The sequence below is a fragment of the Oncorhynchus masou genome, unplaced genomic scaffold (genome assembly GCF_036934945.1).
Source record: "Oncorhynchus masou masou isolate Uvic2021 unplaced genomic scaffold, UVic_Omas_1.1 unplaced_scaffold_1971, whole genome shotgun sequence".
Taxonomy (NCBI): Eukaryota; Metazoa; Chordata; class Actinopteri; order Salmoniformes; family Salmonidae; genus Oncorhynchus; species Oncorhynchus masou.
In genome coordinates, this window is record NW_027008464.1 from 46532 (window position 1) to 63608 (window position 17077).

The window sequence follows — 17077 nt, forward strand, 5'->3', positions numbered from 1 at the left end:
ACTGAGACTTACATTACAGGGTAGAATACAGCAACACACTGAGACTTATATTACAGGGTAGAATACAGTAACACACTGAGACTTACATTACAGGGTAGAATACAGTAACACACTGAGACTTACATTACAGGGTAGAATACAGCAACACACTGAGACTTATATTACAGGGTAGAATACAGTAACACACTGAGACTTACATTACAGGGTAGAATACAGTAACACACTGAGACTTATATTACAGGGTAGAATACAGCAACACACTGAGACTTATATTACAGGGTAGAATACAGTAACACACTGAGACTTACATTACAGGGTAGAATACAGTAACACACTGAGACTTACATTACAGGGTAGAATACAGCAACACACTGAGACTTATATTACAGGGTAGAATACAGCAACACACTGAGACTTATATTACAGGGTAGAATACAGTAACACACTGAGACTTACATTACAGGGTAGAAAGTAACACACTGAGACTAACACTACAGGGTAGATTACAGTAACACATTGAGACTAACATTACAGGGTAGAATACAGTAACACACTGAGACTTACATTATAGGATAGATTACAATAACACACTGAGACTTACATTACAGGGTAGATTACAGTAACACACTGAGTCTTACATTACAGGGTAGAATACAGTAACACACTGAGACTTACATTATAGGATAGATTACAGTAACACACTAAGACTAACATTACAGGCTAGAATACAGTAACACACAGACTTACATTATATGAATTACAGTAACACACTGAGACTAACACTACAGGGTAGATTACAGTAACACACTGAGACTAACATTACAGGGTAGAATACAGTAACACACTGAGCCTTACATTATAGGATATATTACAATAACACACTGAGACTAACACTACAGGGTAGATTACAGTAACACACTGAGTCTTACATTACAGGGTAGAATACTGTAACACACTGAGACTTACATTATAGGATACATTACAGTAACACACTGAGACTAACATAACAGGCTAGATTACAGTAACACACTGAGACTAACATTACAGGGTAGGATACAGTAACACACTGAGACTTACATTATAGGATAGATTACAATAAGACACTGAGACTAACACTACAGGATAAATTACAGTACCACACTGTGTCTTACATTATAGGATTACAGTAACACACTGATACTTATATTACAGGGTAGAATACAATAACACACAAACTTATATTACAGGGCAGAATACAGTAACACACTGAGACTTACATTACAGGGCAGAATACAATAACACACTGAGACTTACATTACAGGGTAGAATACAGTAACACACTGAGACTTACATTACAGGGTAGAATACAGCAACACACTGAGACTTATATTACAGGGTAGAATACAGTAACACACTGAGACTTACATTACAGGGTAGAATACAGCAACACACTGAGACTTATATTACAGGGTAGAATACAGTAACACACTGAGACTTACATTACAGGGTAGAATACAGTAACACACTGAGACTTACATTACAGGGTAGAATACAGCAACACACTGAGACTTATATTACAGGGTAGAATACAGTAACACACTGAGACTTACATTACAGGGTAGAATACAGTAACACAGACTTACATTACAGGGTAGAATACAGCAACACACTGAGACTTATATTACAGGGGAATACAGTAACACACTGAGACTTACATTACAGGGTAGAATACAGTAACACACTGAGACTTATATTACAGGGTAGAATACAGCAACACACTGAGACTTATATTACAGGGTAGAATACAGTAACACACTGAGACTTACATTACAGGGTAGAATACAGTAACACACTGAGACTTACATTACAGGGTAGAATACAGCAACACACTGAGACTTATATTACAGGGTAGAATACAGCAACACACTGAGACTTATATTACAGGGTAGAATACAGTAACACACTGAGACTTACATTACATGCAGTAACACACTGAGACTAACACTACAGGGTAGATTACAGTAACACACTGAGACTAACATTACAGGGTAGAATACAGTAACACACTGAGACTTACATTATAGGATAGATTACAATAACACACTGAGACTTACATTACAGGGTAGATTACAGTAACACACTGAGTCTTACATTACAGGGTAGAATACAGTAACACACTGAGACTTACATTATAGGATAGATTACAGTAACACACTAAGACTAACATTACAGGCTAGAATACAGTAACACACAGACTTACATTATATGATAGATTACAGTAACACACTGAGACTAACACTACAGGGTAGATTACAGTAACACACTGAGACTAACATTACAGGGTAGAATACAGTAACACACTGAGCCTTACATTATAGGATATATTACAATAACACACTGAGACTAACACTACAGGGTAGATTACAGTAACACACTGAGTCTTACATTACAGGGTAGAATACTGTAACACACTGAGACTTACATTATAGGATACATTACAGTAACACACTGAGACTAACATAACAGGCTAGATTACAGTAACACACTGAGACTAACATTACAGGGTAGGATACAGTAACACACTGAGACTTACATTATAGGATAGATTACAATAAGACACTGAGACTAACACTACAGGATAAATTACAGTACCACACTGTGTCTTACATTATAGGATTACAGTAACACACTGATACTTATATTACAGGGTAGAATACAATAACACACAAACTTATATTACAGGGCAGAATACAGTAACACACTGAGACTTACTACAGGGCAGAATACATAACACACTACAGGGTAGAATACAGTAACACACTGAGACTTACATTACAGGGTAGAATACAGCAACACACTGAGACTTATATTACAGGGTAGAATACAATAACACACTGAGACTTACATTACAGGGTAGAATACAGTAACACACTGAGACTTACATTACAGGGTAGAATACAGCAACACACTGAGACTTATATTACAGGGTAGAATACAGTAACACACTGAGACTTACATTACAGGGTAGAATACAGTAACACACTGAGACTTACATTACAGGGTAGAATACAGTAACACACTGAGACTTATATTACAGGGTAGAATACAGCAACACACTGAGACTTATATTACAGGGTAGAATACAGTAACACACTGAGACTTACATTACAGGGTAGAATACAGTAACACACTGATACTTATATTACAGGGTAGAATACAGTAACACACTGAGACTTACATTACAGGGTAGAATACAGTAACACACTGATACTTATATTACAGGGTAGAATACAGTAACACACAAACTTATATTACAGGGCAGAATACAGTTAGACACTGAGACTAAAATTACAGAGTAGAATACAGTAATACGCATACTTATATTACAGGAAGAATACAGTAACACACTAAGACTAACATTACAGGGTAGAATACAGTAACACACTGATACTTATATTACAGGGCAGAATACAATAACACACTGAGACTAACATTACAGGGTAGAATACAGTAACACACTGAGACTTACATTACAGGGCAGAATACAATAACACACTGAGACTAACATTACAGGGTAGAATACAGTAACACACTAAGACTAACATTACAGGGTAGAATACAGTAACACACATACTTATATTACAGGGCAGAATACAGTAACACACTAAGACTAACATTACAGGGCAGAATACAGTAAGACACTGAGACTAACATTACAGGGTAGAATACAGTAACACACTAAGACTAACATTACAGGGTAGAATACAGTAACACACATACTTATATTACAGGGCAGATTACAGTAACACACTAAGACTAACATTACAGGCTAGAGTACAGCAACACACAGATATAGAAATGCAACAACTCCAAACCCACTCATGAATAGACAACAACACAACCATCCAGCAGCACCATCCATAACTCACTGACATAGCACCAACATACAAAAGTGCACCACAGACAAACAGCACCACACACAGACAGACAGACAGACAGACAGACAGACAGACAGACAGACAGACAGACAGACAGACAGCATCACAGACAGACAGACAGACAGACAGACAGACTGACACCACCACAGACAGACAGACAGACAGACAGACAGACAGACAGACAGACAGACAGACAGACACCTCCACAGACAGACAGGACCACAGACAGACAGCACCACAGACAGACAGCATCATAGACGGACAGACAGATATACATCACCACAGACAGACAGACAGACAAACAGACAGACAGACAGACAGACAGACAGACAGACAGACAGACACCGCCACAGACAGACAGACAGACAGACAGCACAGACAGACACCACCACAGACAGACAGCACCAAAGACAGACATCATCATAGACGGACAGACAGACATACATCACCACAGACAGACAGACAGACAGACAGACACCGCCACAGACAGACAGCACCACAGACAGACAGCATCATAGACGGACAGACAGACATACATCACCACAGACAGACAGACAGACAGACAGACAGACAGACAGACAGACAGACAGACAGACAGACAGATAGACAGACAGACAGTGGTATGTGATTTCATTGTGAACTCCAGAACCTGTCATTGATCTTGGCATACAGACGCAATGTACAATCACACAATCAGTCCACTAAGAGAGGAGAGACCCCTCCATCTCTGTGGAACAGTATTAATCACAGTCCACAGACCCCTCCATGTGGAACAGTCACAACAGTAAGAGAGGAGAGACCCCTCCATCTCTGTGGAACAGTATTAATCACACAATCAGTCCACTAAGAGAGGAGAGACCCCTCCATCTCTGTGGAACAGTATTAATCCAATCAGTCCACTAAGAGAGGAGAGACCCCTCCATCTCTGTGGAACAGTATTAATCACACAATCAGTCCACTAAGAGAGGAGAGACCCCTCCATCTCTGTGGAACAGTATTAATCACACAATCAGTCCACTAAGAGAGGAGAGACCCCTCCATCTCTGTGGAACAGTATTAATCACACAATCAGTCCACTAAGAGAGGAGAGATCCTCACACAATCAGTCCACTAAGAGTATCAGTTTGGCCTGGGAGCTGCCAGTCGAGCCCCTCTGCCTTTCCTGAGTAAAAGAGAGATGTTTGGAGGTTGTGGTGGTAGGGGGAAGGAAAGGGAGGAGGGGAGGAGGGGAGAAAGGGGAGAAAGGGGAGGTCCTCTGCACCTCATGCTGTCCCCCCACCTCCTTCTCAAGTCCCCCTCCACCGGACCTCCCAGCTGACAGGCAACATCACCTGTCAAAGTACTCAGATAATTGGAGATGAATGCGGTGTCTCGCCTCTCTCTCTCCCCCTCTCACACACACTCTCTCTTCCCTCTCCCTTCCCTCCCTCCCTTCCCTTCCCTCTCCCTCCCCCTCTCACACAAACTCTCTTCCCTCTCCCTTCTCTCTTCCCCCTCTTTCTCACACCCTCTCTCTCTCTTGCATTCTTTCTTCTCCCGCTTTATCTCTCTCAGCATCGATCTCTCTCTCCCCCTTCCCCCTCCCATTTATCTGTCTGTCTGTCTGTCAGTCACTTTCCTCCCCCTCCCCTCCCTCTCTCACTCTCCCCTTCTCTCTCTGTTTCTCTGCCTTCCTTCACTCTGATCTCCTTCCAACAGGTTCAGGCACAGCAGGCCAGCCCAGGCCATAGAGGAGGAAGAGGATATACAGGGACTGGCTGGAGAAACATGTTGCCTCAGTGATTCCTCTCACTGACCAGAGAGGACAGGACAGTGTGTGTGAGTGTGTGTGTTTACAGTTGTGTAATGTACTGTAAAACACAAAGAATATCCTGCGTCTTGTCTTCCCCAAGAGGACGACAGGTCAGGTCGTTCTTTAGCAAAGCCAAAACCATACGGATGGAATAATGGATATTGTGAAAAACACTGGTCTTCCTAAACCAGCTGGGGAAACCGTCCCACTGCTGCCACTAAACGTGCGGGGTATCGTCCATCCATCTCATAGACATCTCGTTGTTACACACTTTCATTTGATAAGATCCTGTATAATGTGAATACTGCTTATCATTCCAGTTCTGCTGATGATTCCACATGAGTCTCTGCAGTAAAAACCAAACAGGTTACATTAGTAGTCATTTAGCAGACACTCTTATCCAGAGAGACTTACAATAGTGAGTACATACAAGTTCATACTGGTCCCCCGTGGGAATCAAACCCACAACTCTGGTGTTGCAAGCACCACACTCTACCAACTGAGCCACACAGGACGGTCACAGCGCAGAGCAAGTAGAAGTGAAGAAGAGTCCTATACTCCATGTTCAGCACAGGTTAACCCTCAGAGGGGTGTAGGGGGGGAGCCCAAACATAAAGTAGGAATTCATATACCTGTATATATACCACAGTGGCATCATATACCTGTATATATACCACAGTAGCATCATATACCTGTATATATACCACAGTAGCATCATATAGTACATATAGCATCATATACCTGTATATATACCACAGTAGCATCATATACCTGTACATATACCACAGTAGCATCATATACCTGTATATACCACAGTAGCATCATATACCTGTACATATACCACAGTAGCATCATATACCTTTATATATACCACAGTAGCATCATATACCTGTACATATACCACAGTAGCATCATATACCTGTACATATACCACAGTAGCATCATATACCTGTATATATACCACAGTAGCATCATATACCTGTATATATACCACAGTAGTATATCACATGACCAGGTCTCTACACAAACAAAAAATGTACAGGTGTGACACTGTTTCCCCCGCCGCTGTTGACCTTAAATCAATATGACGTAGTCCTTCATCTCTAGACAATCTATTAAAATGGCTATTAAAAAACCCTGCGCCTTAAACATCACCGGGAGGCCATACATACATAGCAGGGTCATCCCAAATGGTACTCTATTCCCTATATAGTGCACTACCTTTGACCAGGTCCGTAGGCAATATGGTGCTGTTTGGGACGCACCCTTTCAAGCTATAGCCACCAGCGGTGGCTATCTTTACCCTTGAGTAATTGTCCTCCCTCAAATCAGAATGTATATCAATATTCTGTACAAATTATTCTACACGTCTTGCAGTAGCCTAGTCCATCTCTGTTTGCCCTTGTTAACCAAAGCAAATGGAATTATCTGGGTTCACCCCATGTCTCTCTCTCCCTCCTTCTCTCTCTTTTTCTCTCTCTCCCTCCCTCCCTCCCTCTCTTTCAGCTATCTCTCTCTGGTATCTCTCTCTTTCTTTCTGGTCTCTCTCTCTCTTTCTGGTTTCTCTCTCTCTCTCTCTCTTGCATATCTTTCTCTCTCTCCCTGGTCTCTCTCTCTCTCTTTCTGGTCTCCCTCTTTCTGGTCTCTCTCTTTCTGGCCTCTCTCTCTTTCTAGTCTCCCTATCTCTGGTCTCGCTCTCTCTCTCTTTCTGGTCTCTCTCTTTCTGTCTGTCTCTGTTCTCTCTCTCTGGTATATCTTTCTGGTCTCTCTCTTTCTGGTCTCTCTGGTATCTCTTTCTGTCTCTCTGGTCTCTCTCTCTCTTTCTCTCTCTCTCTCTGGTATCTCTTTCTGTCTCTCTGGTCTCTCTTTTTCTGTTCTCTCTCTCTCTGGTATCTCTTTCTGTCTCTCTGGTCTCTCTCTCTCTCTGGTCTCTCTATCTCTCTGGTCTCTCTTTTTCTGGTCTCTCTCTCTCTGGTAAGCTTTCTGTCCCTCTCTGGTCTCTCTCTCTTTCTGATCTCTCTGTCTTGATGACACGAGATGTCATCCTGCAGTGAGCCAGCGTGGAACCTTAGTTTATTCCACATATCAGCTGAACAGGAGGCGGCAAACCTACACCCTGAGAAAATATTTGTTTGCTGCAACGGAAATCCGATATCATCCTGGCTTGTTTTCAAATCTCAGGCCAGTCCAGGCGGTCTATGCCATGTGGGGGACTGATTTATGTGAGTGAGTTTGTCCATTTAATAGGTGGATAAACTCTCTAAACAACTCTGTGAATGTTGTGCAGTATGTCTCTCCTTCAGAGTCTATAGAGATCCATTGGAACAAGCTGGACAAACAGAACCGAATCAGGTGGTTCGCTTGAGGTATTATCTCTCATGACTATAAACACCAGCACGTCCATGACCTCACCTCTGGTTCTCACATAATACAAACCACCAGCATATATTTATCTTTGACTTACAGTAGCTCAAGTAAAGCACAATGCATCCATTAGTATAACCACTAGCACACTTAATATAGTAAAAGTCCATTACTACATTCATGTAAGCCTACTCTCGTGTCTCTATAGTATATCTCCTAAAGCCAGAGCCTGTTTCAACAAAGTGTTCAGTCACACAGCCTCTACTCTGACTGGCAATTCCAATTATCTCAAGTAAAGAACACTACGCGGCCATTAGCTTGATCATTAGTACACAACCTACAGATGTTGGATCTTAACGTGATCACCCTGTTGCAGGAGAACTAGAACGTGTAGTGTATTTGATATTTTAAAAGGATTCTGAAGTTTGAAATTTCCACTTTGAAATTTCAGACTTGATTCTTTACCACAAAAATGTATCAACGCCTAAAAAAACATCCATTCATTATAATCCACAATATAATGATTCAGATTTTCCTGTTGCTGCAGGATTCTTCTCCTGCTGTAGCAAACTGGCTCAAATTAAGATCCTACACCTGTGCTGTACTGTATGCTGTTAAGCCAGAGCTTAATGGAAACCGCTCCAACAGAGCACAGCCACATGGCCTGAGGGATCAGGACTTCAGTCAATTCCAAAACAAAGCAACATGATCACACACTGACTGACAGACTCGTACAGTAACTAGTGCCCAAATAGACCTGGCCAGACTACCCTCTAGTCACACCCAAGATGTCCCTGACCCAGCAGGCCCATCTCCCTCCTCTAGCTATCAGTGAGCACTTAGTTTCAATGAAAGGAGAGGGAACAGAGGAAACACACAGACTTGACGCTCAGCGACTAGAGAGATAACGCCCATTTCATGGATACTAGCAAGCTTTGGCGAACAACAAAACTGCTGTCATGCATACTGTTTAAAGGATACAACTGTGAAGGGAGATCTGAATGACTCGATCTGTGATTATCTCAACAAGTGTGAGGCCAGAGTAATGAAACTACCCCCCAGTCACACCCAAGTGTCCCCCTGGCCCAGCCGGGCACTACTCACTCTGTTGGCTTGATGAGGGGGCTGCTCCCCAGCCGGAATGATGGCCGCTCCTCTGTCACTGCCCCCTTTCTCAGGAGAAACTTTTCTGTCAGATCAAAACCTGAAAGAAAAGAGACAACAGGACAAGAAGGGCTGGTTTAAACTCAGGAAGTCGGCTTCACTGACATAGATTCAGCCTCGTCCTGACCTGGAATAAAAACACTTTCTATGGAGATGATCTGTGCTCAGCAAACTGGCACTAGGTGTTACAAGGTGTTGTTTTAAACTCCAGTGCGGTGATCCAAAAATATGGATTGAGTCAGGACTTTCTAGATTTGCATCAAACTCCTGTCCAGTTTGATCCATTCCTATGGTACAATATAGTTAATGTATGCATAATTACTTCAAAGACAATAGATTTGACCATCAGTGCTCCCTCAAACAAATTGGTGCACGTCTGTTAGCGCAGGCTCAATTACAGAGTATTTCTGTTCTGTGTTACATAACCTGTGAACATATTCATGTTTTTCACCACACGTCTGAGACATGAACGTTATTACCCCCTTGGATCAGAGCCAAACAGATTTGTGTGTCCTAAATGGCACCATATGCTCAATATAGTGCACTACTTTCGACCAGAGCCCTATGAGCCCTGTTCAAAATTAGTGCACTATATTGGGAATAGGGTGCCATTTGGTATGTAACCATTGAGAGAGAGATGGATTTATTTCAATTGAGGGACTTGCACACCAAAACACTGTAATTCTTACCGGTGAATTCTGGCTGTGGACCATTTAAACTGTAGGAAAACAGGTCCTTGTCTACTTTCAATGGAGGACATCTAGAGTTGTCTAGAAAACAGGGATAACATCATCAGCCATACAAGGTTCATATTCATGGAAGGAAAAATGAAGATGCAGACAGCAAACAAGTGCAGAATACCTTCTAAACACTTCAGTCATCAAAGACGAAAACGTTGAGATCTGATGTCCGACAGCGAGATTGAGGACTTGGCACATAACCATTTGTTGATGTGCTCAGCAGGACTGCAATATAGTAGTTAGCCTGTGACGTGACTAGTGTCTTTCCATGTGGAGGGGCACTTCAGTCACTCACCACATCAGTGGTTGTTAGTCATCACTATCCATCCATTCATTAAGATTCAATCCGCGTTCCCAATGGTACCCTAGTCCTTATATAGTGCACTACTTTTGACCAGTGCCCTATGGGGAACAGGGTGCCATTTGGGCCGCAGCCTCACACAGCCCAGACAGGGATGCAGAAGTGTTGTTAATTAGAGTTGGTGAAAGAGACCTAACTATAACTGGGCTCAACTTTGACCCTTTTTCTATTGAGCCATGTTTCCTCTTGGAGACTGGGGCACGGCTACGGGGTCGTGCAGCAAAACGTTTCACAACGTCATGCAATGGAAAACACTAACGGGTGTTTCTTATTAGACAACTTCAAATAATACCACTTCCCAGTTTGTCTTTTTGTGATGGTTTTCTTCAGTTTCGTGCCAACTGAACATGACCCAGACCGTATACTGTAGCTAAAACTGCAAACAAATGACTTGCCATGTTCCTGTCTGCAAAATCTGACCATGATCATCTACTGTGACAACACCAATGTTAGCCCAACGTTATTGGAAGGGCATGCTACTACCACTCAAAAGTCAACTCAAACGGGTAGCAACAACCTGTAATGTAGTTATCTTTTAGCTATATGTATTTCAAGGGATGTAAACAATACTGCCTGTTTCAGACAATATCTTGAGCACAGCCACATAGCCTAGCCTAGTGCGTGGTATGAAATATAAATTCCAAAACTGTGTGTACCACATAGCTCCCAAAATGTCTTCCCACTGTAAACTAAGCCTAAGGAGAGTGTCTGTGAGATCAAAGTCATCTTGGTGTTGGTGACAGTGTCCTTACATGCCACAGGAGGATTGTGGCTCATTGGAAGCCTAGCGGTTAGAGCGTTGGGCCAGTAACTCAAAGTCACTAGTTCACATACCCATGCCGACAAGGGGAGAAATATGCCGATGTGCCCTTGAGCAAGGCACTGATCCCTAATTTGCTCCAAGGGCACCGTATTACTATGACAGACCCTGTAAAACAACACATTTCACCAGACCTACCTGGTGTATGTGACAATAAAACATGTTATTTTTGTTATGGAATGGTATCTAACTCATCAATCACAGGGTTTCCATGTGTTTGATGCCATTCCATTCACTCCATTCCAGCCATTATTATGGGCTGTCCTCCCCTCAGCAGCCTGTGTTAGATACATACCTATTCTTTCATTCAATGCCATTCCAGCAGTGCAAGGAATGGTATGTACGATCCAGAGGAAAGCTGCCCATTTTAGCAAGCAACTCATGTCTTCTCTGATGCAAGAGAACATACTTCTTCAAAACCTAAAATAAAACACAAGTTAGTTATTCAAATAGTACGCCTACATCTTACAGTAACATATGAATGAATTTCATACATTTGTTTTGAAATTAATTAAATTAATCAAATATGTGAAGTATTAGTAATCTATTACACAGAAAACTGTCAAATGAGACGCGCCTTTTCTACCACGTAACGAAAAGTGTGTACTGCGTATGTAATGTGTGTCGTATCACAGTTGAAAATAACCAATGCTCCGCTGCAGACCTCAACTGAAGGTGTGAGAGCAAGGTGCGACAGGTCCACTGCAAGAGTTGCTGCGTTATTATGGCGCAATCATATCACCAGGAAAATATGCTAAACAGAAGAGTCACACTTTGTAGGCTATACCAAACTGAAACAAATAGAATGGGGTCGGCTATGTAGAACTAGTCTAAATTATGAATTTGAACCTGAACATAACTGTCCCGGGTCAGTGTGACACAGATCACGTTCATAGTGAGATGAGATCACGCGCATGATGCCAACTGACAAAATACAACTTCGATGGAGAGATGCCAAATTCCTCAAACGTGCCAATCTCACAATTCAAACCAGTGATAATGTCTGTTGGACATTGAAAAACGCCACAGCTATAACTCAGATTGTTTGGAACTAGCAGACTAGACATTCCATGATAGTCTATTCCATTTATGCGGTATTCATATTTTCACATTTTCAAGGCTCCTCAATCATTAGATATACTTACCAAATTACGCGTAATTATGCATTCCGTTCACTGCAGCCTAATACGGTTCTTGCGAGCATATGGAAAAACTGCATGCTACACAAGTGTTACACACAGTATAGCCTATTTACACGAACATAACGGAATGTTCATAAATCATTTCGAGTGACTGAAGCCGTCCCGTAAAGCCAGACAAGTTCCAGAACATGAACTAAAGCTGTGCGCAAAACCACTAAAGTGCCAAACTACGACAAGGCTAGACCAAGGACCCCTACTTATAAGTTCGTATCGATACATGGCATTACAGAGGAGGATTTCAAGCAGCCATTATTATTCAAACTGTAAATTATGAATATCAAACCAAACCGGTCTACTTACAATTGGTGAGAAAGTTTCCTCCAGCATAAAAACGCATTAATCCATGAACGTTTATGAACGCATGTTTGGAAAAAATAGTCGGTTACTATTCCAAAGTACACTTGTAAAGAAATAAAAGTGAGAATGGGATCTCTTACTAGATCCTCGTGTCCTTATTAGTCGCACCGATTGACTGACCCTCCCACTCTCTCATTAGGCTACTGGAATGCATGGAGGACCCCAAGTCCGCCACCGGTGGAGGCATTACAATGGAAACGCTCCACAATTTGGATAAGAAAATAATATTTATGAATGAGAAAATGACTTGTTTAGTTATGCGATTATTGTTGTTTGACTGAGAACATCACATACAGTAGTACATCATTCATGTGAAAATAAACTGGTGCTCAAATTATGTAATGGAGTAATTCAATTATTTTCATTATTTTTTCTGTTTTCTTCTATCCACACTGTGTTAAATTAGAATTGGGAGCAAAACATTTCCTCTGCCAACAATAATGTTCATAATGTATGGATTAAATATTGATTTATTGATCGAGAACATGAACTGGTGATGAAATACAGTACTTTGCTAGCTATAACCTCCAACTCAATGTTGCCTGATAGTCAATATTATGTTTTTTCTTGATGAGTTTGATCAACACCTTGAATTGTACCTAGGCTTTGCTAGATAGTTCCATAGGAGTTGGGGTCTATTTTAGTCTCAGACTCAAATGCCACAACAGAATGTTTTGCAATCTCCTTGAGGATGGTGATGAAGGGCTCATGTAGAGTTTTACACCAAGTTAGAATGAACCCTATGGTGCTGAAGGGCTCATGTAGAGTTTTATACTAAGTTAGAATGAACTCTATGGTGCTTGAAATGTTTATCCAAAATCTTTTCACAAGGAACATAAAGAATAGTTATTTAAGATATATCTTTAATATATACTGAACAAAAATATAAAGGCAAAATACAACAATACCAACAATTTTACTGAGTCACAGTTCATATTAGGAAATCATTCAATTGAAAAAAAGTATTAGCGCCAAATCTATGGATTTCACATAACTGGGCAGAGGCGCAGTCATGGTTGGGCCTGGGAGGGCACAGGCCCACCCACTGGGGAGCCAGGTTCACCCACTGGGGAGCCAGGCCCAGCCAATCAGAATGAGTTTTTCCCCACAAAAAGCCTGTATTACAGACAGAAATACTCCTCAGTTTTATTCTCTAAAACGACGTTGGAGGCGCCCCATGGTAGAGAAATTAACAATCACTTATCTGGCAACAGCTCTGGTGGACATTGCTGAAGTCAGCACGCCAATTGCACACACCCTCAAAACTTGAGATATGTCCGTGGCATTGTGTTGTGTGACAAAATTGTATATTTTAGAGTAGCCGTTTGTCTCCAGCACAAGGTGCACCTGTGTAATGATTATGCTGTTTAATCTGCTTCTTGATATGCCACACATGTCAGTTGGATAGATTATCTTGGAAAAAGAGAAATGCTCACTAGCCAGAATGTAAACAAATGTGTGCACAAAATTTGAGAGAAATAAGCTTTTTCTGCGTATGGAACATTTCTGGGATCTTTTATTTCAGCTCATGAAACATGGGAACAACACTTTACATGTTGTGTTAATATTTTTGTTCAGTGTAGTTTGATAATAATAAGTAGGCCTATCTTTATTCTGAGATATTGTCAGCCTAATAGAACCAAAGCCCAAGGTGAAGTGGAGTTGAAGTGGAGGGCCAGCAGCATCACAGTGATAATGGACATCTAGCCTTGTTTGTAACTTCATGGTTTATTCACAACTGATCTAAGAATGAAGAAAAGCCTGTGATATCTTTTCATCTGCAGGCACCCCATTGACCCCATACAACTTCAACACATTCTGTAAAAGACATAACAAGTGAGTACAGAGATTATGCTAATTGCATGATAAATATATGATGGAAAAACTACATGGAATACCTGAAAACTACATTGTTAAATCTAAACTGGTATTTTATTCCTTCTCTCCAGTCTCCACCATAGCTATTGGTAAAGAAGATATTAAATATTCAAAGAGATATTCATATACACTATATATACAAGAGTATGTGGACACGCCATCATTGGTGGATTTGGCTATTTCAGTCACACCGTTGCTGACAGATGTATTAAATGGAGAACATAGCCATGCAATCTCCATAGACAAACATTGGCAGCAGAATGGCCTTACTGAAGAGCTCAGTGACTTTCAACGTGGCACTGTCATAGGATGCCACTTTTCCAAAAAGTCAGTTCTTAAAATTTGCCCCGGTCAACTCCAAGTGCTGTTATTGTGAAGTGGAAACGTCTAGGAGCAACAACGGCTCAGCCGCGAAGTGGTAGGCCACACAAGCTCACGAAACGGGACCGCCAAGTGCTGAAATGTGTAATGCATAAAAATCGTCCATCCTCGGTTGCAACACTTATGAAATGGGTTTCCATGGCTCTTCACCATCTGGCAGTCCGACGGACAAATCTGGGTTTGGCAGATGCCAGGAGAACGCTACCTGCCCCAATGCGTAGTGCCAACTGTAAGGTTTGGTGGAGGAGGAATAATGGTCTGGGGCTGTTTTTCATGGTTCGGGCTAGGCCCCTTAGTTCCAGTGAAGTGAAATCTTAACGATACAGCATACAATTACATTCTAGACAATTCTGGGTTTCTAACTTTGTAGCAACAGTTTGGTAAAGGCCCTTTCCTGTTTCAACATGACAATGCCCCTGTGCAGAAAGCGAGGTCCATACAGAAATGGTTTATTGAGATCGGTGTGGAAGAACTTGACTGGCCTGCACAGAGCCCTGACCTCAACCATATCGAACACATTTCAGATGAATTGGAATGCCGACTGCGAGCCAGGCCTAATCACCCAACATCAGTGCCTGACCTCACTAATGCTCTTGTGGCTGAATGGAAGCAAGTCCCCGCAGCAATGTTCCAACATCTAGTGGAAAGTCTTCCCAGAAAAGTGGAGGCTGTAATAGCAGCAAAGGGTGGGCAACTCCATATTAATGCCCGTGATTTTGGAATGAGATGTTCGACAAGCAGGTGTCCACATACTTTTGGTCATGTAGTATGTACGTTTAAACAGTAATACATGGTCAGAGTAAAAATAGTTTCACGAACTTCGGCAACAGATAAAGAACTCCACCTCCACACAAGTAAGTCATGCCATTGAAGTAAACACGAGTTACCTCCCTTACCTTCCTTGGTACCTCCCTTCATACCAGCAGCCATTTATGAGGTATTTATATGTTATTCTAGTCTGTTTTATTCTATTCTATTTTATTGTGTTCTATTCTGTTCTGTTCTATTCGGTTCTATTAAATTCGATTGTGCTCTATTCTGCACCTGTACATAGCCAATCTGTAAACAGACCATTCAACTACCTCATCCCCATACTGCATTTATCTTGCTCCTTTGCACCCCAGTATCTTTACTTGCACATTCATCTTCTGCACATCTCCCATTCCAGTGTTTAATTGCTATATTGTAATTACTTCACCACCATGGCCTATTTATTCCCTTAACTCCCTCATCCTACATCATTTGTACTCACTGCATATATACTTTTTGTTTTCCTTTTTTTCTACTGTAATATTGACTGTATGTTTGTTTATTCCATGTGTAACTCTGTGTTGTTGTATGTGTAGAACTGCTATGCTTTGTCTTGGCCAGGTTGCAATTGCAAATGAGAACTTGTTCTCAACTAGCCTACCTGGTTAAATAAAGGTGAAATAAATAAATAAATAAAAATTATGTTCTACTCTGTTCTGTTCTATTCTATTTTGTTCTAGTCTTCTATTCTAGTCTTTTCTATTGTGTTATATGCTATTCTGTTCTAGCTGATTTGTTAATTCCTTACTTTCAATAAGAAGTTTCTGTGTGTGTGTGTTGCGTTATTGCTGCTTCATGTTGAATTAGACAAACACTAATCCATTTTATCTGTGGACTCTGATGCCTGACATGTCTTTAAAACAATCAGTAGGTGTGGATCTGGGACAGGACATCATCCAACCAGTAGGCAGGGATCTGGGACATCATCCGATCACCAGGCATGGATCTGGGACATCATCCAATCAGTAGGCAGGGATCTGGGACATCATCCAATCAGTAGGCATGGATCTGGGACATCATCCAGTCAGTAGGCATGGATATGGGACATCATCCAATCAGTAGGCAGGGATCTGGGACATCATCCAATCAGTAGGCATGGATCTGAGACATCATCCAGTCAGTAGGCACGGATATGGGACATCATCCAATCAGTAGGCATGGATCTGGGACATCATCCAATCAGTAGGCATGGATCTGGGACATCATCCAATCAGTAGGCATGGATCTGGGACATCATCCAATCAGTAGGCATGGATCTGGGACATCATCCAATCAGTAGGCATGGATCTGG

General features: G+C 41.5%; 1 protein-coding gene across 3 annotated transcripts in view; it reads right to left on the reverse strand.

Moving 5' to 3' along the window:
- Positions 1 to 17077, reverse strand: part of LOC135532655 (collagen alpha-1(XIX) chain) — a 49990-nt gene that overhangs the window by 16089 nt on the left and 16824 nt on the right. For 2 of the 3 annotated variants that reach the window (XM_064960121.1, XM_064960119.1), the window contains 3 exons: positions 11454 to 11578; positions 9927 to 10007; positions 9178 to 9277 (listed from right to left, as the gene is read on the reverse strand). In XM_064960121.1, coding sequence (XP_064816193.1) covers positions 9178 to 9277; positions 9927 to 10007; positions 11454 to 11565 — 293 coding nt within the window. In that variant the 5' untranslated portion in view covers positions 11566 to 11578. Of the gene's footprint in view, positions 1 to 9177; positions 9278 to 9926; positions 10008 to 11453; positions 11579 to 12660; positions 12745 to 17077 lie in introns of those variants that run through there. The other variant, XM_064960120.1, reaches the window with a different exon arrangement.